At 53.4% G+C, this 26,654-nt stretch overlaps 3 protein-coding genes across 10 annotated transcripts in view; 2 read left to right on the forward strand and 1 right to left on the reverse strand.

Moving 5' to 3' along the window:
• DENND1C (DENN domain containing 1C) overlaps positions 1–6,898 on the forward strand; it is a 17,245-nt gene extending 10,347 nt beyond the window's left edge. The window contains exons 15-23 of the mRNA XM_017528294.2: positions 874–978; positions 2,336–2,426; positions 2,522–2,562; positions 3,727–3,798; positions 4,432–4,476; positions 5,334–5,441; positions 5,640–5,707; positions 5,844–6,051; positions 6,168–6,898. Coding sequence (XP_017383783.1) covers positions 874–978; positions 2,336–2,426; positions 2,522–2,562; positions 3,727–3,798; positions 4,432–4,476; positions 5,334–5,441; positions 5,640–5,707; positions 5,844–6,051; positions 6,168–6,767 — 1,338 coding nt within the window. The 3' untranslated portion in view covers positions 6,768–6,898. The remainder of the gene's footprint in view (positions 1–873; positions 979–2,335; positions 2,427–2,521; positions 2,563–3,726; positions 3,799–4,431; positions 4,477–5,333; positions 5,442–5,639; positions 5,708–5,843; positions 6,052–6,167) is intronic.
• On the reverse strand, positions 3,902–12,158 carry CRB3 (crumbs cell polarity complex component 3). Of its 2 annotated transcripts, none has more exons than XM_017528297.2 (6): positions 11,870–12,158; positions 10,119–10,345; positions 9,713–9,888; positions 8,877–8,956; positions 7,939–8,082; positions 3,902–4,294 (listed from the first exon to the last, which is right to left on the reverse strand). In XM_017528297.2, exons 3-6 carry the CDS (start codon positions 9,792–9,794, stop codon positions 4,211–4,213), a joined length of 390 nt encoding a protein of 129 aa, XP_017383786.1. In that variant the 5' UTR covers positions 9,795–9,888; positions 10,119–10,345; positions 11,870–12,158; the 3' UTR covers positions 3,902–4,210. The 2 variants fall into 2 exon arrangements, with proteins under 2 accessions (XP_017383786.1, XP_017383787.1); XM_017528298.2 differs by lacking the exon at positions 3,902–4,294 and adding an exon at positions 7,309–7,598 and having other exon boundaries at positions 11,870–12,141.
• A 1,338-nt stretch (positions 12,159–13,496) lies between these two features.
• The window catches only part of SLC25A23 (solute carrier family 25 member 23), a 25,544-nt gene continuing 12,386 nt past the window's right edge, over positions 13,497–26,654 (forward strand). For 4 of the 7 annotated variants that reach the window (XM_037738391.1, XM_037738389.1, XM_017528304.2 and 1 more), the window contains exons 1-8: positions 13,497–14,219; positions 15,297–15,423; positions 16,364–16,451; positions 17,110–17,221; positions 18,605–18,763; positions 18,846–18,998; positions 19,231–19,338; positions 21,947–22,114. In XM_037738391.1, coding sequence (XP_037594319.1) covers positions 14,064–14,219; positions 15,297–15,423; positions 16,364–16,451; positions 17,110–17,221; positions 18,605–18,763; positions 18,846–18,998; positions 19,231–19,338; positions 21,947–22,114 — 1,071 coding nt within the window. In that variant the 5' untranslated portion in view covers positions 13,497–14,063. Of the gene's footprint in view, positions 14,220–15,247; positions 15,424–16,363; positions 16,452–17,109; positions 17,222–18,604; positions 18,764–18,845; positions 18,999–19,230; positions 19,339–21,946; positions 22,115–26,654 lie in introns of all 7 variants that reach the window. The other 3 variants (XM_037738392.1, XM_037738390.1, XM_037738388.1) reach the window with 2 other exon arrangements.

A 26,654-nucleotide genomic window follows, 5' to 3' on the forward strand; every position in this document is an offset into this window, starting at 1 on the left:
AGTGCTGGGATTACAGGCATGAGCCACCACTCCTGGCCCTCTGCAAGCAGGCATCTGCCTTCACCTCCCAGAGTCTGTCCCCCCTGCATTGGCCAAAGGTCACTACCAGCGAACGCCTGAGTCAGATCACGTCCCTCCCCTGCCTACAGCCCCCCAGGGCTTCCACCTTATTTGAGATAAATGCTTAAATCAGCCAGATCAGTGACTCACATCTGTAATCCCAGCACTTTGAGAGGCCAAGGTGGGTGGATTGCTTGAGCCCAGGAGTTCAGACCAGCCTGGGAAACATAGTGAGACCCTGTCTCCACAAAAACTACAAAAATTAGCTGGGCATGGTGGTGTGCACCTTGGTCCCAGCTGCTTGATAGACTGAAGTGGGAGGATCACTTGAGCTCAGGAGGCAGAGGTGGCAGTGAACAGAGATCGCACCACTGCATTCCGACGCATATGACAAAGTGAGACCCCAACTCAAAAAAAGAAATGGGGGCTGGGTGTGGTGGCTCATGCCTGTAATCCCAGCACTTTGGGAGGCTGAGGCGAGCAGATCATGAGGTAAGGAGTTCGAGACCAGCCTGGCCAACATGGTGAAGCCCCATCTCTACTAAAAATACAATAGCCGGGCATGGTTGTAAGTGCCTGTAATCCCAGCTACTCGGGAGTCTGAGGCAGGATAATTGCTTGAATCCAGAAGGTGGAGGTTGCAGTGAGCCAAGATTGAACCACTGCACTCCAGTCTGGGTGACAGAGCAAGAAGCCCACACAGGGTCAGGCACACAGCAGATGCCTAATCAATGTTTGCTATATAAATATATAGTAGAATGAGGGAGGGACAGGAGCACCCCAGGGAGCTCAGAACTCTGACGCTTCTTCCAGGGCCAGCCAGTGACCTTCAGTGAGGAAGCCTTCTTGGCCCAGAAGCCTGGGGCACCCCTGCAGGCCTTCCATCGGCGGGCTGTGCACCTGCAGCTGTTCAAACAGGTATGCCAGAGCCCTGAGGGTGCAGCCGGGGCTGGAGGTGGACTGCTGAGTCCCCGAGGGCTGGTCTGAACTGGCAGGGTTGAGGGTAGACTCCTGGGTCCCTGAGGGTACGGCTGGAGACAGTCCAGCAGGATCCCCCACTCCCGGGCTCCCAGGTGGGGAAGGATTGAACTCCTGGATTCCTAAAGATGGGAGCCCTGGCCAGGCTCGGTGACTCACACCTGTAATTCCAGCACTTTTGGAGGCCCAGGAGGGTGGATCACCTGGTCAACATGGTGAAACCCTGTCTCTACTAACAATACAAAAATTAGCTGGGCGCGGTGGTGTGCATCTGTAATCCCAGCTACTTGGGAGGCTAAAGCAGGAAAATAACTTAAACTCAGGAGATGGAGGTTGCAGTGAGCCAAGATCGCACCACTGCATTCCAGCCGGGGTGACAGAGCAAGACTCTGTCTCAAAAAAAAAAAAAAAAGAAAGAAAAAGAAAAAGATAGAAGCCCCAACTCCTGGGTTCCTGGGGGACAAGACCTATCCTAGGTCTCTGAGGGAAATTAGGGTGGGACCAAATTCCCAGGTCCCTAAGCAAGTATCTTCCTGGGACTAGGGTGTCTGTCTGAGCTGGACTCCAGAGCAGGCAGGTCCCAGAATTTCCCGAGTCCTAAGGATATGGGGGGAGGGGTGGTAGTTGGGGCTGAACTTCAAGGTTCCTGGGAAAAGGTAGCTTGGACCCCTAGATTGCTAAAGATGGGGTCAACCTACTCTTGGCTCACTGAGAGCTGGTGGGTAGATCTAAAGGGGGCAGAATTCCATTTCTGGGTCCCTGCAAAGGGTGGAGCTTGATCCCTGGGAACAGGTCCTGACTTGGGGAGGGAAGAGAAGGTGGAATCTCTGCTTCCTAAAGTGGGAGCTCCAGGCCAGGGGCAGTGGCTCATGCTTGTAAGCCCAGCCATTTGGGAGCCTGAGGCCAGCAGATCATCTGAGGTCAGGAGTTCGAGACCAGCCTGGCCAACATGTTGAAACCCCGTCTCTACTAACAATACAAAAATTAGCTGGGTGTGGTGGTGCATGCCTGTAATCCCAGCTACTTGGGAGGCTGAGGCAGGATAGCTTGAACCTGGGAGGTGGAGGTTGCAGTGAGCCAAGATTACGCCACTGCACTCCATCCTGGGTGACAGAGCAAGACCCTGTCTCAAAAAAATATATATATAAAATAAAGTGGGCTCCAGTTTCCCAGGTGCTTGGGAATGGGCAGGTTGGAGGCCAGAGACGGCTTCTACATCTTGACGGCAGACAGGCTGTGATGTCCTGGGATTCCAACGTGTCTGCTGCTACTTCTCATTTACTGTCCCCCACCGCAGTTCATCGAATCCCGATTGGAGAAGCTCAACAATGGGGAGGGCTTCTCAGATCAATTCGAGCAGGAGATCTCCAGCTGCGGGGCCTCCTCAGGTGAGCCCTGAGTCCAGCCCCTGGCTCCCCTCACCCACCTCCACCCCCAGCCTCAGCCAGCCTTTGGTGACCTCCAAACTCTCTCCTTACTCCAGGGGCCCTTCGATCCTATCAGCTCTGGGCCGACAATCTGAAGGTAAGACCACCAAAACAATAGGACGGGCGGGGTGGCTCATGCCTGTAATCCCAACGTTGGGAAGCGGAGGCAGAAGGATTGCCCAGACCAGAAGTTTGAGACCAGCCAGGGCAACATGGCAAAACCCCATCTCTACTTCAAAAAATACAAAAGTTAGGCTGAGCGAGGTGGCTTACGCCTGTAATCCCAGCACTTTGGGAGGCCAAGGTGGGTGGATCACCAGGTCAGGAGATCAAGACTACCCTCGCTAACATGGTGAAACCCCGTCTCTACTAAAAACGCAAAAAATTAGCTGGGCATGGTGGCACATGCCTGTAGTCCCAGCTACTTGGGAGGCTGAGGCATGAGAATCGCTTGAACCCAGGAATCAAAGGTTGCAGTGCGCCAAGATCACACCACTGCACTCCAGCCTGGGCGACAGAGCAAGACTCTGTCTCAAAAAAAAAACCAAAAACACACAAAAACACAATTAGCCAGGTGTGGCTGTAGTCCCAGCTACTCGAGAGGCCTAGGCGGAAGGATGGCTTGTGCCCAGGAGGCAGAGGTTGCAGTGAGATCATGCCACTGCACTCCATCCTGGGTGACAGAGCAAGACCCTGTCTCAAAAACCACTTGTTGGCTATGCACGGTGACTCGTGTCTGCAATCCCAGCACTTTGGGAAGCCAAGACAAGTGAATTGCCTGAGGTCAGGAGTTTGAGACCAGCCGGGCCAACATGGTGAAACCCCATCATCTCTACTAAAAATACAAAAATTACCCAGGCGTAGTGGTGGGTGCCTATAATCCCAGCTACTCAGGAAGCTGAGGCAGGAGAACTGTTTGAACCCAGGAGGCGGAGATTGCAGTGAGCCGAGATGGCACCACTGCATTCCAGCCTGGGTGACACAGCAAGACTCTATCTCAGGAAGCCAAAAAAAAAAACTCTGTTCTTTGAGACTCCACCTCAAAAAAACAAAAACACTTGTTAAGGATGTCTCATTCGATTAATTTAATCCCATGACAGTCACCAGGTAGGGTCATGACTATGATCATATTCATTTATAGAGGTGAAAAAATGGGGACTCAGAGAGGGAAAGGGGCTTGATCAGCATTCCACGACCTGGGATGCGGAGGTGGGATGGATCTGGCCCGAGCCTCTCTCCCTTGGTATCTTCTCTCCCCCAGAAAGGTGGAGGTGCCCTCCTGAATTCAGTCAAGGCCAAGACCCAACCAGCCGTCAAGAACATGTACCGCTCGGTGAGACTGGGCTGGGCAGGCCACTCTTGCTGGGATGACGAGGGGGATTGGACAGAGGATACTTTGATCTCCTAAGGGATGGAACATTTTGACCCCGGCAGACACTTGAAACGCACATGATTTAATAAGAACTGAACCAGCAGTTAAACCATTCACGAATCTTCCCCCTTCTATTTTGTGTTTGTGATACTCATTGTGGGAATTCTACCCTTCCCCTTTAAAACCAACAGCCAAGGTTCACTGACAAACATTCCTTGTCCTCCGATGCTACAATTCCAGCTTCTACCTTTTTTCCCCCAAGCCTAGAAGTTTCCTGATGCCAATTTTTGTAGCTTGAAACTGTCCATGCGATTTTATTCTTCGCCGCTGTGAGACAGGAACGCTTTGCCATGTTGCTTTACTGCTCCCCATTTTATTTCGGGATGACTTCCTCCGGGAATACTTGTTTTATATTAGTCAAAGGGGTGAAAGTTTGCACTGACTTCTTAGGTGGTGTCTGGGGGGTGGTGAGCATATTTGAGACGTGGAGATGGACAGATGGCAAGATAACACTATCTTAGGGGACAGAAGTCTGAGCTCTCAAATGCCCAGGATCTCGTCACCTCAGGTAATTCTCCCTCTGCTCTTTAATAGGCCAAGAGTGGCTTGAAGGGAGTACAGAGCCTTCTAATGTATAAGGTAAGACCAGCTGGCCTGGCGCAGTGGCTCACCCCTGTAATCCCAGCACTTTGGGAAGCCGAGGCAGGAGGATCACTTGAGCCCAGGAGTTTGAAACCAGCTTGGAAAATATAGTGGGACCTTGTCTCTAAAAAAAAATATTTAAAATTAGCTGAGCATGGATGCCTTGAGCCCAGGAGGTGGAGGTTGCAGTGTGCTGAGATAGCGCCGCTGCATACCAGCCTGGGTGACAGAGAGAGACCCTGTCTCAAAAACAAGACAGGCCGAGCCTGGTGGTTCACACCTGTAATCCTAGCACTTTGGGAGGCCGAGGTGGGTGGATCACCTGATGTCAGGAGTTCAAGACTAGCCTGGCCAACATGGAGAAACCCCATCTCTATTAAAAAATAATAATAATAATACAAAAATCAGCCAAGTGTGGTGGCAAGCATCTGTAATCCCAGCTACTCAGGAGGCTGAGGCATGAGTATCGCTTGAACCCAGGAGGGGAGGTGGAGGTTGCAGTGAAACGAGATCATGCCCTGGCACAGTGGCTCACATCTATAATCCCAGCACTTTGGGAGGCCGAGGCAGGTGGATCACTTGAGGTCAGGAGTTCTAGACCATCCTGACCAACATGGTGAAATGTCTCTACTAAAACTACAAAATTAGCTGGGCATGGTGAAACATGCCTGTAATCCCAGTTACTTGTGAGGCTGAGGCAGGAGAATCACTTGAACCTGGGAGGCCGAGGTTGTGGTGAGCCAAGATCTCACCATTGCACTCCAGCCTGGGCAACATGAGTGAAACTGTCTCAAATGGTGGCCTGGGGGGAGGTTCCCTGGCAGAGGTTCCCAGTTCATGCATTCTCTTCCCAGGATGGGGACTCTAACCTGCAGAGAGGCGGCTCCCTGAGAGTCCCAGCCCTCACCAGCCGCTCAGACCGCCTGCAGCAACGCCTTCCAATCACTCAGCACTTTGGACGGGTGAGAGTGCCCCTCCCCCATGCACACACCTGGAATTGTCACTGAATCCTCCACCCATCCCAGCCCCTATCCAGACAGCTCACCTCCTCCTTCAACTCCCTGATAGTTGGCACCCACTTCACACTCACCTTCCTCCAGCAAGCCTCAGCCCCCAAACTCTGCAGCCTCCTGAGGTCTTATGGCCCTTACCCTTTGCAGAATCGGCCCCTTCGCCCCAGCAGGAGACGCCGACTGGAAGAGGGACCTTCTGAGCCCCCAGGGGTGGGGTAAGACTAAAGCGGAACAGCACTATTGAAAGTGGGAGGCTAGGACTGAGGGGGAGGAGGATTCCCAAACTCCAGAGCAGCCCCACCAGGGCTGGGGGTCTTGGGCAAATATCTGAGGCTGCCCATCCTCACCCAGGACACCCCCTCTAACACCTGAGGATGAGGGGTGCCCGTGGGCAGAAGAAGGTCTGGACAGCAGCTTCTTGGGGTCTGGAGAAGAACTGGATTTGTTGAGTGAGATTCTGGACAGTCTTAGCGTGGGAGCCAAGAGTGCAGGCAGCTTGAGACCAAGCCAGAGTTTAGACTGCTGTCACAGAGGAGACCTGGACAGCTGCCTCAGCCTGGTGAGAGCCTTGCCCGCTCCCCCACCCCCACCCATCTTCCCCTAATGGTCCATCCGACTTGTCAGCCCCTCTGACATCTAAAAGCCACAACTTCCCTATGCCTCCATCCCACCCAGCCCAACATACCAAGATGGCAACCAGACGATAAGAAACTACCAGAGCCCCAGCCCCTGTCCCTGTCCCTGCCGGCAGACTTGCTGTCCCTGCAAAACATCCCATCTTTGGATGCCACCAGCTCCTCAAAGGACCCCAGGTCCCAGCTGATACGCTCAGAGTCTGACCAACACGTCATCTCTCCATCTCAGACCTCACCAGCCTCTGCAGACCTACGCATCTGGGGGGACCCCAAACCCTCTCCTCTCACAGATCCCCTAATTCTTCAGGCAGCTGAAGATTCTAGAGCCCAGGAAAATCCCACTTCCTGGCTCTCCCCCACACCCACCCAGCCCAGCCCTCCAGAAAGCCCCCAAATTCTGGCCCCCACAAAGCCCAGCTTTGATACGGCTTGGACGGCCCAGCTCCTTGATCCTTCCTCAGACCCCACTTCCCTGGAGAACCCCAGAGTCCAGCCTCCCAAGGCCTTGCTAGCAGAGCATGCTCCTCTCCAACCACTTGAGGGACCGGGAGCCCCAGATTCCCCCACCAGCAACTGGCAAAAGCCCCAGCCCAGCAGCCGGTCCAGAGTGGCTGATCTTAAGAAGTGCTTTGAGGGTTAAGAATCGAGTCCAGCCGGGCACAGTGGTTCATGCCTGTAATCCCAGCACTTTGGGAGGCTGAGGTGGGTGGATCACCTGAGACCAGCCTGGCCAACATAGTGAAACCCCGTCTCTACTAAAAATAACAAATTAGCCGGGTGTGTTGGCACATGCCAGGAGTCCCAGCTACTCGGGAGGCTGAGGCAGGAGAATCGCTTGAACTCAGGAAGTGGAGGTTGCAGTGAGCCGAGATCACGCCACTGCACTCCAGGCCTGGGCACCAAAGTGAGACTCCATCTCAAAAAAAAAAAAAAAAAAGAATCAGGAGTCCAGGGGAGACCCCAGTTCCCTCAATAAAGCCGTAAGAGCCCAAAGCTGTCTTTTTCCTGGTGAATTTTTTGGTGCCCTCACTCTGCTCAGAAACCCATCCCACCCACCTCTGTCCCTCCAAGGGCAGCCTCTCTAACTGGCTCCCAGCAGGGAAGCCTCTGATCCCCTAGGTTCCTTGCAACAGTTCCTCTTGGCATTTGTCACTTCCATCTAGGCTAATGCCCCCACCAGCTCAAGCACAAAAAAGCTTTTATTACACCTCACTACTAATTTTATATAAATATATAAAAGTGAATAGCCCCATCCTCCCTTGACCTCAGGGGCAGAGTCTTTGAAGCACTTTCTTCCCTGCTATTCTTAAGCACTGGGTGGATCTGACTGCCCAGAGAGGGCACTGCCTTTCCCCAAGGTCACACAGCAATGAAGGGAGACAGATGCAGGAGAGGGGACCTAGATGGGCAGGCAGCCCCGCACCGTCTCCTTGGAGTCCTGAGGGGCCCGGGCCTCGGCCGCATGAGAGAACTGAAAGAAAGGAGAGGGGGTTGTGGGGCCTGCAGGACACGCAGAGAAAAGTTGGTTCCGCAAGCAGGGCGGTGGGTCCCGAGCCCCAGCACCCTGAGCTGCAGGCACAGCCAAGCAGAGGCAGCATGCTACAGAGAGCCCGCCAGGTGGGTGCCCCAGCCTCTCCCCCAGAGTCCTGCTGAGCCATCAGAGGCTGGTGTCCCGGTGGCAGCTGCGGTGTACAAGCCAGCACCCGGCATTCCTGGGTAGTGTTGGTGGCTGCAGCAGGCCCCAGCGTTCAGATGAGCCGCTCCTCTGGCGGCAACTTGAGGTTGGGGGTCGGTGGCACACGGGCACCCACCTGCTCCTCGCTGCTGGGCCGGTAGGTGCCCTCCGTCTGCCGCTTCTCCCGAAGCTTCCGCACCAACAGTGCCAGCCCCACCGCCAGGAGCAAGGCGGCCAGGATGGAGAAGACCACGATGATGGCAGTGATGGCCCCCTGAGACTGCAGAGAGGGGACAGGTGTGAATCACGTGAGCCAGGGGAGCCTGTCCACCTCCACCTGAATGGCATCGCCCTCCCCTTTCCACCCCTCCCCCCACACACACACATCTGCCACTTTTGGTAATCTGGTCCCCAAACTGGTGCTTCCTGGATCCCTGCCTACCTTGTCTGGCTTTGTTGTTTTTTTGTTTTTTGTTTTTTTGAGACAGAGTCTTGCTCTGTCACCCAGGCTGGAGGGCAGTGGCACCATCTCAGCTCACTGCAACATCTGCCTCATGAGCTCAAGCAATCTCCCTGCCTCAGCCTCCCGAGTAGCTGGGATTACAGGTATGTGTGCCCCAACGCCTGGCTAATTTTTTGCATTTTTAGTAGAAACGGGGTTTCACCATGTTGGCCAGGCTGGTCTCAAACTCCTGACCTTGTGATCCGACCGCCTCAGCCTCCCAATGTGCTGGGATTATAGGAATGAGTCACCACGCCCGGCAGGGACTCCTGCTTTCTTTCATCACATCCACCAAGTCTGAGCTCCTTGCTCCCCACCCACCTGAGAGGCATGTGGAGTTTCTGAGCCCCCACACCTGACAGGTGCAGTATTCTTGTCTACGCCGTCCAGGGTCTCCTAGTCTTCCTGGTCTAAGTCTTTAGGTCTCTCCTACTTAAAACTCTCCAAAGCTACCCTGACCTGCCACCTCTGGGGAAAGGAGGTGTCCTGTCCTCTCTGCATGCTAATGTGCTATATGTGTGATCCCTGGATAATATCCTTGCTGCCATCTTCCCACACAGCCCTCCACTCACCAGGGTGCCATGGGAGCTGGAGCTCGGGCTGGTGGATGCAGGCAAAACAGTGCTACTCTCATTTGCAGAAGGGATAGTTACTGTGGAGGGTGAAGGCAGTGAATAAATCAGTCTCCATCTTTCTGTCCCATCCCCACCCACCTGCACCTGCTTGGGACACTCCCTTTCACCACCCCCCAGCAGGCAATTCAAACTACACCCCACTGAGCCTTTCATTCGCACACAGTGTGTGCCCTGCAGGTAGGACACGTTCCTCTAGGTGTTTGCTCCTCCAGACGTTCCCCCACCCCACCCCAGCCCAGCAGAACCCAGCACGGTGTCCAGAAGCCCAACCTTCCCCCACTCACCTCTCGGCCCTGGTCCCTTAAGGATCTGGGCGGGTCTAGCTCTTCCCTGGAGTGTCTGACTCACACCTTCCCCCAGGCTCCCGAAACGAATCTAAGACTGAATGACTGGGGTCTACCCCTTCAGCCAACCGGGTCGACTGGGCTCGGCAGACTTTCATCCCAGTTCACCCAAAACACCTGCACTATCCCAAGACTCAAGTACACAGCCCTTACCTTCCCCTAAGTCCTACTTACGAACCTCCACTCCAACACCCAATTCCACCCCACTCAGGAACTCAGGTCTCCTGGACCAACTCCCACTGTCCAAGGAAGAAAGTAGAAATCCTAAACCCCCCCACCCCTAATTCGTAGACCCCTCCCCAAGGTATTGCCCGCTCCCCAATTCTTGACCCTCTCTGTGCCTCAGATACCCAACGCTTCTAAGCCACATCCCCAGCAGAGACCCAGGAATCCGGACCCCTCCCCCCAGCGCTCTCAGCCGGTACCTACTTTGGCCCCACGCTCGGCCCCAGCGGGCCAGCAGGAACGGCAGGCCCAGCGCCAAATGCAGCCCCAGGCCGGGGTTCGCCATGGGCTGGGTGGCGGGTTGGCAGCGCCGAGGAAGGGGCTTCTCGCACGCGCCCCTCCTACCGCATCTCCGGCCGGGGGCACCTGCGACGGGGCACCTGGGAGCGGGGAAGGAGAGAGGCCCGGGCTTTAGGATTGGGGTCTGGACACTGGCGCCAGGGCACCCATGAGTCCCCGCCCCGCACCAGCCGCCAGAGGTCAGTGATTAAAGATTAACTCCGGGGAGCGCGTTCCTGGGCTCGGGAAAGGAAGGGGACCGGACGGGACGGGACGGGGGAGGGTGGAGGGGCGAGGGGGGCAGGCCTAGCGGTGCGTCCTGCCTTCCTACCTGGCCCGGGCGTCTTTGACCTAGCTCAGGTTCCTGGTCCGTGTCCCTCCCTCGAACCCTCGGTCCGTCGGTCGGGCTTTCGGTCCGATCCCACCGGCTCCGCCCGCTCACGTGACCCGGAAAGTTTAGTCACTTACCTGGGAGGAGAGCGCACTTCCGGCTTGTGCACCTGAGCCTTGATGAGAGGGCGGAGCCAAGAAGGGGGCGGGGCCGCGCTGCTGGCGCACCTGTAACGGGAACCCAGTCCTGTCAGGGGGATGGAGGGAGGGAGACGGCGAAGGCGAGCAGGTGTGAGGAGGACCTCACACCTGCAATGCAAGCACATTTGTAGGAGCGCACAGGTGTGGAGACTCAAGGAGTACGTCAGTAAGTACCCGTGCACAAGGCATTCTTGCCTAGGGCAGACTTGGATGGGGAGTGCTTAACGTCAAAAACACCTGCCTAGGCGCAATGACTCACGCTGTAATCCCAGCATTTGAGAGGCCGAAGCATTTGCTTGAGGCCAGGAGTCCGAGATCAGCTTGGGTAACACAGCAAGACCTCTGTCTCTACAAAAAAAATAATAAGAAAGTAAGCCCGGCGCCAGAGTGACGTGATCCTGTAATCCCAGTGCTTAGAAAGGCCAAAGCAAGAGAATCACTTGAGGCCAGGAGTTCGAGATCAGCCTGGGCAACACAGGGAAGCCCTATCTTTACAAAAAATATAAGAAAATTATTAGCCGGACGTGATGGCGCGCACTCCTACTTGGGAGGCTGAGATGGGAGGATCGATTGAGCCCAGGAGTGGAGGTTACAGTGAGTGCACTATGATCGTACTACTGTATTCCAGCCTGGGTAACAAAATGAGACCATCTCTTGAGACCTATGGGGAACCAAGCCTGTACAGAAGACTCCTATACAGGCGTCCACATATAAGAAGAGCATACAGAAAACATCTGGCTGACCATGGTGGCTCACCCTGTAATCCCAGCACTTTGGGAGGCCAAGGCAGGCAGATTATGAGGTCAGAAGTTTGAGACCAACCTGACCAACATGGTGAAAACTCGTCTCTACTAAAAATACAAAAATTGGCTGGGCTAGGTGACACGTCTGTAATCCCAGCTACTCAGGAGGTTAAGGCAGGAGAATCGCTTGAATCTGGGAGGTGGAGGTTACAGTGAGCAGAGATCATGCCACTGCACTCCAGCCTGGGCAACAAAGCAGACTCCATTTCAAAAAAAATAATAATAATTAACTGGGTGTGGTTTCGGGCCCCTGTAATCTCAGCTACTCCGGAGGCTGAAGCAGGGGAATCTCTTGAATCCCTAGACACAGAGGATGCAGTGAGCCGAAACTGCTCCATTGCACTCCAGCCTGGACAACAGTGAAACTCCATCTCAAAAGAAAAAATCTGCATTGAATTACATCTATATGAAATATAAGAAAATGGATACATACCAGGGTGGAAAACATCGCTATAGAATACACTTGCATTATCACAAACATAAGGCACTCTGGTGTGGAACAGACCTGTTTTGGGAACACATCTGCACGGCTCACCTATGAAATGTACAGCACTTGTATTGGGGAATTCTTGGGTGTCAGTGTCTTGTAAATACCTGTATGAGACACACCTGCATTTAAGTATACCTGTATGGGACTCGGTTATATGGAAACATACCCAGATGGGTGTATCTTAACTGAAATACACCCATGGGGAGGGAGACTGTAGAATGCATTCATGGGTGGAGGGAAACCTGTTCAGAAACATACCTGTGAGGTAAGAGAAAGTGCCTTGGAGGAGGAACACCTGTATGAAATTGAGCTCAAATGAGAGGAAGAACTTGGAACATCTTCGTGAGGCACATTCACATGGAGGCACATCTTTGTGTAAAACCAGCAGGGCAGTGGCTCACATATACTGAGTCCCACCTGTCAAAAATACATCTGTGAGAAAATACCTCTTGGGGGCATGCACATGGAAAACATCTCTGTAGCTCTCTATTTTGTATGGCACCGGGAGGGAACAACTGTGATTAAAAACATCTGCTAGAGGAGCCCCTTAGAGGAGCCTCATTTGTCTGGGGCACACCTGTTCCAGCACACCTGTCTAGGCAGAGGCTGGGCGTGAACCAAATGTGTTCTCACAGATGTATCTTTGTTTTCTTTATTTCTTTTTTAAAATTTATTATTATTATTGTAGAGATGGAGGTCTTGCTATTGCCCAGGCTGGCCTTGAACTCCTGACTCCAAGTGATCCTCCCACCTTGTCCTCCCACAGTGCTGGAATTAGAGGCCTAAGCCATTGAGCCCGGACAATGCTGTATCTTTGGATAAAGGATGATGATAATAACAAGACCCCTCCTGAGGATTGTTGGCTGATGAGTGATGATTAAAGAATAATTAGGCCAGGCCGGGCGCGGTGACTCACACCTGTAATCCCAGCACTTTGGGAGGCTGAGGCGGGAGGATTACCTGAAGTCAGGAGTTTGAGACCAGCCTGGCCAATATGGTGAAACCCCCATCTCTACTAAAAACACAAAACTTATCTGGCGCCTGTAATCCCAGCTATTTGGGAGGCTGAGGCAGGAGAATCACTTGAACCCGGGAGGCCGAGGTTGCAGTGAGCCGAGATCGCGCCATTGCACTCCAGCCTGGATGACAGAGTGAGACTCCGTCTCACACACACACCAAAAAAAAAAAAAAAAAAAAAAAAGATAATTAATTCCTTCTAGGGTATAGAGTGATGGCTGAGGATCCCAGACCTCTTTAAACCCCCTACTTTTCCTCTTAGTGGGCATCAGAACATTTCCTTATCTGCAAAGTGGGAACCCAGTTCCAGCTACCTTATAGGGTTTGGGCAAGGACGACGCTAGAGGTGAGTAAAAGCCCTGGCACGTGCAGCGCACTGAATCAAAGTGAGCTTTTGTTATTATTCGCTGTCAAGTGGTCTGTGCTCCCTTCCCCCTAATGGTGCATCGAGAAACTGCGCCTGAAACTAGCAGTAGAGACCTTCCGCAGGTGCAACCAGAGCGACAGCCTGGGGCCCCACCTCCAGCACTTGACCACTGGGATCCTCAACCCCAGTCGCGGAGGGGACACTGAGCCTTCTACTCCCCATGTCAGCCTGCGTCTGAATACGGCCGCGGCCCCTTTAAGATCTGGCAGGCGGCGGGACTGCCGGCCCGAGGCTGCCAGGGGTCAGCGCTGAGGCCCCGCCCAGGTGGGGGGAGAGGCGGGGCATGCGGGCTCAGCTTACTCGGCGCTGGCCAATCGGAAGCCGACTTTGCAGCCGCGCCGCATATTGATCTTCTGGTTCCCAGTCCGAGTGGGACCGAGAAAGGAGGCGCGCTAGCGGGAGGAAGGGACGGTGGGAGCGAACCGCGCCTTGATCTGTTTCTGCAGCGCAGCGGGGAAGGTGCCAGGCGCGGGCGGGCCGAGAGAGAGCGAGATGGTGCAGGGTTCTTGCGTGCGTCTGGGAAAAGCGAGAAGTTGAATTCCTGAAGATTAGTGGCGGGGGTGGGGGGGGCGGTCAAGTGGAAGGGGATTATAAAACCCAATCCCCGACAGCACTCTACCTCGCCCCCTTGGGTAAAGGGGGAAAGGGTAAACTGAGGCACCCCCGAGACCACTGAGCTCCCTAGCCCCTCTTCCCAGAAGGAACTCCGGCGCTCCCTCGGCTGTGCAATGCCAGAGCATCCCAGACATTCCCTCCCAACGCCTCCAGCTCCGCCCTCGGTCCCCCCCCCCAAAGCGGGTCGGGGGAGGAGACGCAAGTTCTGGCGCCGGCGGCGACGGCTTGCAGTCGCCACCTCCCGCGAGCGCCAGAGCCGAGCGGGCTGCTTGGAGGCTGCGGACCCGGCGGCCGCGGCAGCGGACCCTGCGGGGTCCCGGGGGGGAGGGGGAGCCGCGAAGCCCCCGCTGAGGCCGCCGCTGCCGGGCCTCCCCTCCCCCCCGGGCGGGCGCCATGCGGGGGAGCCCGGGCGACGCGGAGCGGCGGCAGCGCTGGGGTCGCCTGTTCGAGGAGCTGGACAGTAACAAGGATGGCCGCGTGGACGTGCACGAGTTGCGCCAGGGGCTGGCCAGGCTGGGCGGGGGCAACCCAGACCCCGGCGCCCAACAGGTACCCCCTTCCCCAGGGCCCCCCCACTTCCCGGCCCCGCCTGCGCCCGGTCACCCTAGGGATTACCTACCTGTGTCTCCGTCTCCTTCCCCCTACCCACTCGTGTCTGGCATAACGGGGTCGCTAAAGATAGGGCCGCTGAGGCCCCAAGCCTGCAGTTCCACAGTCAACACCCGATCCCCATCCCCTTCCCAGGGGTAAGGGGCATCTGCCTGGGAAGAGATGGGGGCGCTTCCCTGCTCACTGCCTGGGACACCGTCCGTCCTCCGGCCTGCACCGCCCAAGAGGTGCCCTGCTTCCACCTCCAGGAGACACACCCTCCATCCTCCTGCGGGCACCTACTGCCCTGGCCTTCCGCTGCCCCTTCTCTGTTTACATTTCCTGGTCTGCCCTTTCATGGGCTCTTTCACAGGACTGGTTCACTGTCCCAGGCTGCCCCAGCCAGAGAGCCAATCCTATCTGTGGTCACCCGCAGCTGGGAATGTACCTATCAAGGCAAAGACTTACCCCCCACCCCCACCTCCATCTTGCAGGCCTTCCCCACACCTGTAGCCCCAGGTGGCCCTAAACCAACCACAGCATCCCTGAGACCAGTCCAAACTCCCACTTCCCAGATGAGAAAAACCAAGGCCCCGGCCACTCTGCTTGCTTCTCTCCTGCCCCACATCTCCCAGTTCTAAAGCGAACTCCTGGGACCCCCAGGTGGACAGGGTTTTTTAAGAGGCAGCTGGATTCAACAGGAATGGGGTAACTTAAAAAATAAAAGCACGGGAGAGACAGCTGAGAGGACAGGCTTTAGAGAGAATGCAAGGTTACCATTTCCCAGTGCTGTGACCTTGAACTAGTGGCTTGACCTTGCCAAGCCTCAGTTTTCTCACCAGGAAAACTATCACTCATACCCACTGCGTAGACATCTGGCTGAGAAGTAAGCTGATTGAAGGAGGAGGAGATGATGTCTTCTCTCCCCTTCTTCAAGGCGCTGGGGGCTCTGGGCTCCAAAGGCATAAGGTGACTTGCGTCGTCTCCAGATCAGGAGCAGGTTCCTGGAGCCACCTCTGTCCCCTTTCCCTCTGCCAGGGTATTTCCTCTGAGGGTGATGCTGACCCAGATGGTGGGCTGGACCTGGAGGAATTTTCCCACTATTTGCAAGAGCGGGAACAGCGCCTGCTGCTCATGTTTCACAGTCTTGACCGGAACCAGGACGGTAAGGTCAGGCCGCCTGCCTGCAGGCCCCGAGGGATGGGACTGTGGGGGCCCTAGAGACATCAGTGGGGTTAGAACTGGCAGCACTAGGAGGAGAGGGGGAGGGCCGCTTCTCCCTGATGACTCACAGGCTATTTCAGGAGCGCTCCTCACCCTCCAGCTAGGTGGTTCAAGGCCCAGCCAGCCCATCCCACCTCCTTTCCCTTGTGAGGCAGGACCCCGTAATTACCCTTAGATTTTTCTAGGGGGCAAGGATACTCCATGCTGACCTCTATTGGACAGAGATCCTCTCACAGCAGCATCTAGGTTGTGGATATTGCCTCTTGATTTCCTGTGGCCTAGAGACCTCTACAATTACCCCTGGATTCCTTCCTTCCTTCCTTCCTTCCTTCCTTCCTTCCTTCCTTCGTTCATTCACAGAACAAAGAAGCCCCCTCCAGGCCGGGTGAGGTGGCTCATGCCTATAATCCCAGCACTTTGGGAGGCCGAGACGGGCGGATCACAAGGTCAGGAGATCGAGACCATCCTGACCAACGTGGTGAAACCCCGTCTCTACCAAAAACACAAAAATTAGCTGGGTGTGGTGCACACCTGTAGTCCCAGCTCCTTCAGAGGCTGAGGCAGGAGAATCGCTTGAACCCGGGAGGCAGAGGTTGCAGTCAGCCGAGATCATGCCATTGCACTCCAGCCTGGTGACAGAGGGAGACTCTGTCTCAAAAAAAAAAAAAAAAAAAGCCCCCTCCCCCAAATATTTCCCAGTTCCACCTCTCAGTCAGCGAGTCAGGGATCCCCCCACAGCCCTGCCGCAAACCTCTTCCTGGGTTTCTGGAGCCCCTGATCTTGCTAGACCACCTCCATTCCAAGCTGTTCTTATCCTTGGTCCTGGGGTTCCCCAGGGGTCCCCACACATACATCCTCCCCACCTCCTCCCCACTCCGCAGGTCACATTGATGTCTCTGAGATCCAACAGAGTTTCCGAGCTCTCGGCATTTCCATCTCACTGGAGCAGGCGGAGAAAATTCTACACAGGTGAGTCACTGGGGATCTGGAATCTCAGGTAACTCAGGATGCAGTGACCCCTTGGCCATCTCTGTCTTCTGGGCTTCAGACCCAGTCCCAAGGAGGATAGAGGTTGGGGCTTTGAAGTCAGATGGATCTGGCTGGGTGCAGGGGCTCCTGTCTGTAATCCCAGCACTTTGGGAGGCCAAGGGGGGCGGATCACTTGAGGCCAGGAGTTTAAGACCAGCTTGGCCAACATGGTGAAACCCCGTCTTTACTAACAAAAACTGGCCAGGTGTGGTGGCGCATGCCTATAATTCCAGCTACTTAGGAGGCTGAGGCACAAGAATTCCTTGAACCTAGGAGGCAGAGGTTGCATTGAGCCAAGATCATGCCAAGGCATTCTAGCCTGGGTGACGGAGTGAGTCTCTGTCTAGAAAAAAAAAAAAAAAAAAAGGAAAAGAAAAATTCAAGTTGAAGCCAGACAGATCTGGGACCAGTTGCCTCTCTGAGCCTCAGTTTCCCCCTCTAGAAAATGAGGGTAATGCTGTGACATCTCCAATAGGGTTGCTATGAGGAATTGAACCTCCCAAACTACAAAACCTAGCAGAACCTCACCCCAGCCTAGCCCACCCCCAGGCGCTGAGCCTGTCCTCCCCCACCTTCTACCTTCCCCTCCTCCCCCCAGCATGGACCGAGACGGCACAATGACCATTGACTGGCAAGAATGGCGAGACCACTTCCTGTTGCATTCGCTGGAAAATGTGGAGGACGTGCTGTATTTCTGGAAGCATTCCACGGTGAGGTGGGGTAGCTTTCCCAGGCTGAAGGCTGTGTCCTTTTCCCCAGGTCAGGCCTTGCTCCAGTCTCCTAGGGCTTGGATGAGCTGGGCCAGGACTCTCAGAAGGAGAAGGCCCTGGCAGCAGCTGAGGAATGAGGATCTGTTCCTCTTTTCCCCCACTTGGGGTTCAAGGGTCCTGTTGCGGACATCTCTGCTGTCTGGAGCGCAGCCCTTGAGACTTACATGGGGCCCCTGGGGACAATGTGTGGGGGTTGCGGGTACAGGGAAGAAAGAGCTCACCAGATGGGGTGCCAGGCCTCCCACCCTCCACCCACACAGCTCCCTTCTGCTGGGTTCTCTGCCTGGATAAATGATTCTACTGCTGAACAGAATTGTTCAAAAACCACGGTCTTCAGAGGATCCAGTGGGAGCCACTAGAGAGGGTCGTGGGGGTTTGCTCTAGACCCCTGGCTCCTGGGTGAACCATCTATGAGCAGTACATCCGGTGGGATCTGATGGCATCTGGAGGGGGATCCATATGTGGGATCTGGTGAGAACCTCTTTGGAAATCCAGAGATTCCAACCCCAGAGGATTCATGGGGACCCTGGCTGGAAATTCTGTGCTCTAGAAGGGAGACGATTCCTGCAAGGGGATTTGCTTTGGAGGAGATCCCTCTGAGATCTGGTGGCTCCCAAAGGATCTGCTGGAGTCCTTACATGGGTGGTGCCTGGGAATATCTTGTATGGCCCTGGAGGGATCTTCTGGAATCCTTATGTGGAAGACCCTTGAGTGGGATCCTTCAGTAGAATCTCGTTTGCCGTGGAGGGATCTTTTTCTGTTAGAGACAGGGTCTTACTCTGTTGCCCAGGCTGAAATGCAATGTTGTGATCATAGCAGCTTCGAACTCCTGCACTCAAGCAATCCTCCCACCTTCGCCTCCTGAATAGCTGGGACTATAGACACATGCCCAGCTAATTTTTGTAGAGACGGGGTCTTGCTATGCTGCCCAGGCTGGTCTTGAACTACTGGCCTCAAGGGATTCTCCCATCTTGGCCTCCCAAAGTGCTGGGACTAAAGGTGTAAGCTACTGCACCCAGCCTGGAGGGATCTTTATGTCACAGATACTTGAATAGGATCCTTTAGTGGGATCTGGCAGATCCTTGGGTGGGATTTGGTAGTAGTTTCCAAGAGGGATGTTAGAATCTTATAAGGAGGCTGCTAGGTTAGATGCTTTGGTGACACCTGGTAGGACCCAGCAGGACTCTTCTGGGGTCTCCAAGCAAGAGTCACTGGCAGATTCTACAGTATCCTGGGATTCGTGAGGAGACTCCCCTATTTAGGACTGAGTCACATCTCCCCATCCCTGCCGTGGCATGACATCTGCAGCACCTGTATCCTCAGGTCCTGGACATTGGCGAATGCCTGACAGTGCCGGATGAGTTCTCAAAGCAGGAGAAGCTGACGGGCATGTGGTGGAAGCAACTGGTGGCTGGCGCAGTGGCAGGTGCTGTGTCACGGACAGGCACAGCCCCTCTGGACCGCCTCAAGGTCTTCATGCAGGTGAGGGGCCCCGGAGAACTTGCCCCCGCCCCCAGGCCTGACACCTTAGAGGGAACCTCCAAGCTGTTGTCTCCCCATTCAGGTCCATGCCTCAAAGACGAACCGGCTGAACATCCTGGGGGGCCTTCGAAGCATGGTCCTTGAGGGGGGTGTCCGCTCCCTGTGGCGTGGCAATGGTATTAATGTCCTCAAGATTGCCCCTGAGTCAGCTATCAAGTTCATGGCCTATGAGCAGGTGAGGGCAGGTACAGGGAGGAGTGTGCTTGGCACAGGGAAGACTGGGCTGTACATAAAGATTTATGGATTGGCTTGGGGGTTTGGGTTGAACACAGGTCCCCAGGATTGGGCATCTGCTCCCCTGCATGAATGCCCACAGCAGACCAGTTCTGTGGAACCAGGAGAACAGTGGAATGCAAGGAAGTCTCAACCCCGACAGTCCTAACCATCCCTGTGTCTCCCCGCCTCAGATCAAGCGGGCCATCCTGGGGCAGCAGGAGACGCTGCATGTGCAGGAGCGCTTCGTGGCTGGCTCCCTGGCTGGTGCCACAGCCCAAACCATCATTTACCCCATGGAGGTGAGAAGCAGGGACCCCAGCAGAGGCCCCATGGCAGGGTGGGGGGCCTGCTGTACCCATCTCACATTTCATGATATGCATTGGGATTATACCTTTGTCTCTCTCTGGTTTGGAGTATAGCTCATCAGAGTAATGCTATTTCATGTGTGCCTGTCTGGGTATTACAACTGAGATATAATTTTTGGGAAAGGTAGTATCAGTTACCCCTGTTTGGATGGTAGTCATGAAAGCCAGCTGTTTATGAATATGCCTCTTCTAAGGACAGTGTGTCCTAGCTACGTGTTTTCGGATAAATTATTTCAGGTTTCAGGTTATACAGCATATTGTCTGGATTCTGAAAGTGACAGAAAACTTAAATCATGTCACCCAGGCGTGGTATCTCATGCCTATAATCCCAGCACTTTGGGAGGCCTCAGGTGGATCACCTGAGGTCACGAGTTTGAAACCAGACTGACCAACATGGTGAAACACCATCTCTACTAAAAATACAAAAATTAGCTGGCATAGTGGTGGGCGCCTATAATCCCAGCTACACAGGAAGCTGAGGCAGGAGAATGGCTTGAACCTGGGAGGCAGAGGTTGCAGTGAGTCAAGATCCTGTCACTGCACTCAGCCTGGGCGAGACAGCAAGACTCTTTAAAAAAAAAAAAAAAAAAAACCTTAAATTATGTCAACAAAGTCTAGAGATGAGCATTTCAGGCCTGGGATGGTAGCTTCAGAGTGTCAGAGATTCAAGGTCCTTCTATCTTGTTACATAACCTCATGGACCAATGTGGCTGCTTGGGCTCCCTTCATCGCATTCCACACTCCAGCCAAGAAGGAAGAAGTAACAAAAGAGGAAACACCTCCTCACTTCTAAGGATGCTTTCTNATCCGACTTATCCGATTTCTCCGAAACATGTATTGTACCCAGCCTATGCCACTAAGCCAATGTCATCTTCAGGGCCTGCCCATTTGAGCATCTGCTGTTACCATAACAACCACACCTAATCATCGGCATCATGAGACCTTTTTCTGCAGAGGCAGATGCAGAGTTCTTGCTGTTTCTCTTCCAGAGGCCACATCTGTTGCTTTTACCTTCTCCTGGTGGGATCGCCAGGTCCCCCCAATTAGGATGGTCCTGGTTGTCCCCAAGTGTTCTTCCCAAAACCTTTGTATGCGAGGCAGGGCCTGCTTCATGGGCATGTGACCCGTGAAGTCACAAAAGGACCCAATGCTCAGAAGGGCCCTATGCTTGGTTTAATGCTCTGCTGCTGCCGTGTTGAAATTATTATTATTATTATTATTATTTGAGATGGAGTCTCACTCTTTTTGCCCAGGCTGGAGTGCAGTGGCACAATCTCGGCTCACTGCAACCTCCACCTCCCAGGTTCAAGTGATTCTCCTGCCTCAGCCTCCTGAGTAGCTGGGATTATAGGCGTGCACCACCATGCCCGGCTAATTTTTGTGTTTTTAATAGAGATGGGGTTTCACCATGTTGGCTAGGCTGGCCTCAAACTCCTGACCTTAAGTGATTCACCTGCCTTGGCCTCCCAAAGTGCTGGGATTACAGGCTTGAGCCACTGCGCCCGGCCTTAAGGATGCTTTCTGAACCTTATACGTATCTCTTTCTCTTCCTTCTCTTTCTTTGGCTAGGATGTAGTGACATAGCCACATACCCAGGGTCTCTGGGAAATGTAGTCTTTATTTCTAGTGGCTATGTGCTTAATGAAAGTTACAGTTTCTGTTATGAAGGAAGAAAGGAATAAGATACTTGGGGTCTGGGCATGATGGCTTATGCCTGTAAGCCCAGCCCTTTGGGAGCTGGAGGTGGGAGGATCGCTTGAGCCCAGGAGTCTGAGACTAGCATGGACAACATAGCAAGCCTCCATCTCTTTTTTTTAAAATTAAATTTAATTTTTTTTTATTGAGACAGGGTTTCACCACAGTCTCGATGTCTTGACCTCATGATCCACCCGCCTCGGCCTCCCAAAGTGCTGGGATTACAGGCGTGAGCCACCCACTGCGCCCAGCCCGAGCCCCCATCTCTACAAAAATAACCAAAAGCCTGGGCGTGGGGGCTTACGCCTGTCATCCCAGCACTTTGGGAGGCTGAGGCAGGTGGATCACCTGAGGTCAGGAGTTTGAGACCAGCCTGGCCAACAATGTAAAACCCCATCTCTACTAAAATACAAAAATTAGCCGGGTGTGGTGGCAGGAGCCTGTATTCCTAGCTACTTGGGAGGCTGAGGCATGAGAATCGCTTGAACCCAGGAGACAGAGGTTGTGGTAAGCCAAGATTTCGCCGCTGCACTCCAGCCTGGGCAATAGAATGAGACTTTGTCTCAAAAAAACAAACAAAAAGAAACAAACAGAAATAACCAAAAAATAAAAGAAAGATACCAGGAGACAGTTTCTGGTGGTGCCACATGCCTGCACTTCGGTAGCTGTAACTATTTCTAGGTATAGAGATTTGGGGATGGCAGAAGATTCTGGAGTAGGTGGTTTTTAAAATTCAGTTGTTCTCAGGGTATCTGCTTCCAGGAGTAGCTATTTCTAGGTGTCTTCATTCCTGGATGTAGCGATTGGGTGGGGACAGGTTTTCCAGGGATAACCAGGTTCTCCCCAGGTACTGAAGACGAGGCTGACCTTGCGCCGGACAGGCCAGTACAAGGGGCTGCTCGACTGTGCCAGGCGGATCCTGGAGAGGGAGGGGCCCCGTGCCTTCTACCGCGGCTACCTGCCCAACGTGCTGGGAATCATCCCCTACGCGGGCATCGACCTGGCCGTCTATGAGGTCTGTGGGCAGCCCGCCCCTCCCTCCCTGCTCCCCTCTGGGATATGTCCACAGAACACCCCTTCTCCTTTCCCTGGGGCTAGCTCAGTTGATCTCCTATAGCTAGGGAAAGACAGACATGAGGTGAGGAGCACCTTGGGCATGGGAATCCTGGGGAAGCCTTAGGGGTATGGGACTCCCATTTCTCCACTTGGCTTTGATGAGCAGTTCAGCCTTACAGGGTTACCTGAAAGTCAGGGATCACTCTAGCTGAGAGAACCAGAAGAGCAGGCAGAGATGACAAAAATTAGCAGGGAGTGGTGGTGAGCTACTCAGGAGGCTGAGGCACGAGAATTGCTTGAGCCTGGGAGGCGGAGGTTGCAGTGAGCCCACATCGTGCTACTGCACTCCAGCCTGGGCAACAGAGCAAGACTCCTCAAAAAAAAGAGGCAAAGCATGATGGCTCACACCTGTAATCCCAGCACTTTGGGAGGCTGAGGTGGGCCGATCACCTGAGGTCAGGAGTTCAAGACCAGCCTGACCAACATGGAGAAACCCCATCTCTACTAAACAAAATTAGCTGGGTGTGGTGGCCTGCACCTATAATCCCAGCTACTTGGGGAAGCTGATTCTCCCAGTGGAGAATCACTTGAACTCGGGAGGCAGAGGTTGCAGTGAGCTGAGATCATGCCATTGCACTCCAGCCTGGGCGACAAGAGAGAAACTCCATCTCAAAAAAAGAAAAAAGCAGGCAAAGATGAGTCTCAAAGACATCCGACTTATCCGATTTCTCCGAAACATGTATTGTACCCAGCCTATGCCACTAAGCCAATGTCATCTTCAGGGCCTGCCCATTTGAGCATCTGCTGTTACCATAACAACCACACCTAATCATCGGCATCATGAGACCTTTTTCTGCAGAGGCAGATGCAGAGTTCTTGCTGTTTCTCTTCCAGAGGCCACATCTGTTGCTTTTACCTTCTCCTGGTGGGATCGCCAGGTCCCCCCAATTAGGATGGTCCTGGTTGTCCCCAAGTGTTCTTCCCAAAACCTTTGTATGCGAGGCAGGGCCTGCTTCATGGGCATGTGACCCGTGAAGTCACAAAAGGACCCAATGCTCAGAAGGGCCCTATGCTTGGTTTAATGCTCTGCTGCTGCCGTGTTGAAATTATTATTATTATTATTATTATTTGAGATGGAGTCTCACTCTTTTTGCCCAGGCTGGAGTGCAGTGGCACAATCTCGGCTCACTGCAACCTCCACCTCCCAGGTTCAAGTGATTCTCCTGCCTCAGCCTCCTGAGTAGCTGGGATTATAGGCGTGCACCACCATGCCCGGCTAATTTTTGTGTTTTTAATAGAGATGGGGTTTCACCATGTTGGCTAGGCTGGCCTCAAACTCCTGACCTTAAGTGATTCACCTGCCTTGGCCTCCCAAAGTGCTGGGATTATAGGTGTGAGCCACCCCACCAGTCCTGAAATTCTTAATTTTTTCTTTATTGCGAGAAAGACTCTTGCTCTGTTACCCAAGCTACAGTGCAGTGGCACGATCTTGGCTCACTCCAGCCTCCACCTCCCAGGTTCAAGGGATCCTCCTGCCTCAGCCTCCCCAGTAGCTGGGATTACAAGTGACCATGACCATGCCTGCCTAATTTTTGTGTGTTTAGTAGAGACGGGTTTCGCCATGTTGCCTGGACTGATCTCAAACTCCTGACCTTAGGTGATCCCCCCACCTCAGCCTTCCAAAGCACTGGGATAATAGGCGTGAGCCACCGTGCCTGGCCAATAATTTTTGCACAAGGGACGCCCACCCTTTTACATTTTGCACGGGATCCTGCAAATTATGTAGCTGATTCTGATCTAATACAGTTCATGCCATCCCTACCTGACCTCCCCATCACCCGACATCCAGATGATCAAATGAGACAAGACTGTTGCTCACTCGTTCATTTTGTTCCTTTTTTCTTTTCTTTTTGAGATAGAGTCTCGCTTTGTCACCAGGCTGGAGTGCAGTGTCACTCACTGCACTGGAGCTCACTGTAACCTCCGCCTCCTGAGTTCAAGCAGTTCTCCTGCCTCAGCCTCCCAAGTAGCTGGGACTACAGGCATGTGCCACCACACCCAGCTAATTTTTGTATTTTTAGTACAGATGGAGTTTCACCATGTTGGCCAGGATGGTCTCGATCTCTTGACCTCGTGATCGACCCACCTCAGCCTCCCAAATGCCGGGATTAGAGGCGTGAGCCACCGCGCCCGGCCCATTTGTTTCTTCATTTGGTTTTTCACTCATTCGCTTAGTGACTATTTCCTGAGCATCTGCTTTGTGCTAGGTACTGTGTGGATTGTTGTAGATGTTCAGTCGAATGGCACCAGCACGGTCCCTGCCACCCTGGAATGGCCATTCCCATAAACAAGGCAGGCAATCAACCAGCAAATAAGATAGTTTCAGCTCCTAGAAAAGCTCTCGGAATATCACAAGACAGGATTTGTCATCTTCGGTAACAGTGGGCGGGAGGGTGGTTGAGGAATGCCTCCAAGTAGGTGACACTGAAGCCATGGGTTAGGCATATTATCACAAGGCAGTGTGCACAAACCTACTGCCCAGGTCTGGAAGCAGGAACAAATTTGGCCTTTTGGAGGAGTGGAAGTCTTAGGTAGCTGGGGGGAACTGATCAGGGCAGGAGACAGGCTCTTCCAAGTGCAATAGGAAGCCATTAAGAGTCGTGAGAAGAGGCTGGGTGTGGCGGCTCACAGCTGTAGCCAAGGCAGATGGATCACCTGAGGTCAGGAGTTCAAGACCAGCCTGGCCAACATGGTAAAACCCCATCTCTACTAAAAATACGAAAATTAGCCGGGCACAGTGGCAGGCACCTATAATCCTAGCTGCTCAGGGTGCTGAGGCAGGAGAATTGCTTGAACCCAGGGCAGGGTGCGGAGGTTACAGTGAGCTGAAATCTTACCACTGAACTCCAGCCTGGGTGGCAGAGCAAAAAACTCTGTCTCAAAGAAATTTAAACAGAGTTGTGAGTAGAAATAAGATGAAGTTGTGTGCAGTGGTTTGTGCCTGTAATCCCAGGACTTTGGGAGGCCAAGGCAGGAGGACTGCTTGAGCCCAGGAGTTTGAGCTCAATCTCTACAAAAACATTTAAAAATTAGCCAGGTGTGGTGGTGCACGCCTGTAGTCCCAGCTACTCAGGAGGCTGAGAGGGGAGCGTAGCTTGAGCCCAGTAGGCAGAGGCTGCAGTGAACTGTGATCACATCAGTGAACTCTCCAGCTTCAACAACAGAGCAAGACCCCATCTCAAAAAAGAAAAGGAAGGAAGATATAACCTTATTTAATACACTCTTCACCCAAAAATGGACTTTAGACATCTAAGAGGTTTTAGAAACCCTGCACCCTCTTAGAGTTTCAGAATCTGTGTGTTTGTCCCTTGAATGCTCTGAGAAGTCCCTCAGTAAAGTGATTTCACTTTTTTTGTTTTTAGCCCAGGGCTGGCCATAGTAATCTAGTCTTTAGAACTGTTTTATGTTTTGTTTTGTTTTTTTTTCCTTTTTTTGAGACAGTCTCAGTCTGTCACCCAGGCTGGAGTGCAGTGGTACAATCTCAGCTCACTCCAACCTCTGCCTCCTGGATTTAAGCAAAATTCTGCCTCATCCTCCCGAGTAGCTGGGATTACAGGTGCACACCATCACACCTGGCTAATTTTTGTATTTTTAGTGGAGACAGGGTTTCACCATGTTGGCCAGGCTGGTCTTGAACTCCTGACCTCAGGTGATCCACCCGCCTTGGCCTCCCAAACTGCTGGGATTACAGGTGTGAGCCACCGCGCCCGGCCATCTTTTGAACTTCTTTTCAACAGATTGCTTTTAATAACCCATTAAACATCTGTTTGGCAAATACTGTTCTAGACCCAAAAGGAGGCTTCTAAAATTGCAAAGGCAATAATGGTAAGTCCTTGCTTATTTTATCCGGTCTACACCTGGGCTCGGCATTACTAATCCATCACAGCACTGAGTCTCTCTCAACACAATTCCAGTTTCAGGCAGCAGTTTCCAGTGGATTAGGTTTGGCACAGGAAAGGAGACACAAGCCTCTCCCAGCCACAAGGCAAAGGAGGCCTTGTTCATACAATCGCCTTGGCAGAAGGCTTCAGAAGGGATTAGCCACCATAAAGTCTTCAAGTGCACAGTTCTAGATTCACATGCAGCTGTGAATGTTGGTTCTCACATTTATTTTGTAGCTTTGGGCAATTCATTTCCTCTGAGCCTCAGATTCTTTTCTATAAAATAGAGATAATACGGCCAGGCATGGTGGCTGGGATTACACCTGTAATCCCAGCACTTTGGAAGTCCAAGGCGGCAGATCATTTGAGATCAGGAGTTGGAGACCATCTTGGCCAACATGGTGAAACCCCATCTCTACTAAAAATATAAAAATCAGGCCAGGCGCAATGGCTCACACCTGTAATCCCACTACTTTGGGAGGCCAGGGTGGGTGGATCATGAGGTCAAGAGATCGAGTCCATCCTGGCCAACATGGTGAAACCCTGTCTCTACTAAAC

Source organism: Cebus imitator, unplaced genomic scaffold, assembly GCF_001604975.1.
Source record: "Cebus imitator isolate Cc_AM_T3 unplaced genomic scaffold, Cebus_imitator-1.0 Scaffold53, whole genome shotgun sequence".
In the NCBI taxonomy this organism is placed as follows: domain Eukaryota; kingdom Metazoa; phylum Chordata; class Mammalia; order Primates; family Cebidae; genus Cebus; species Cebus imitator.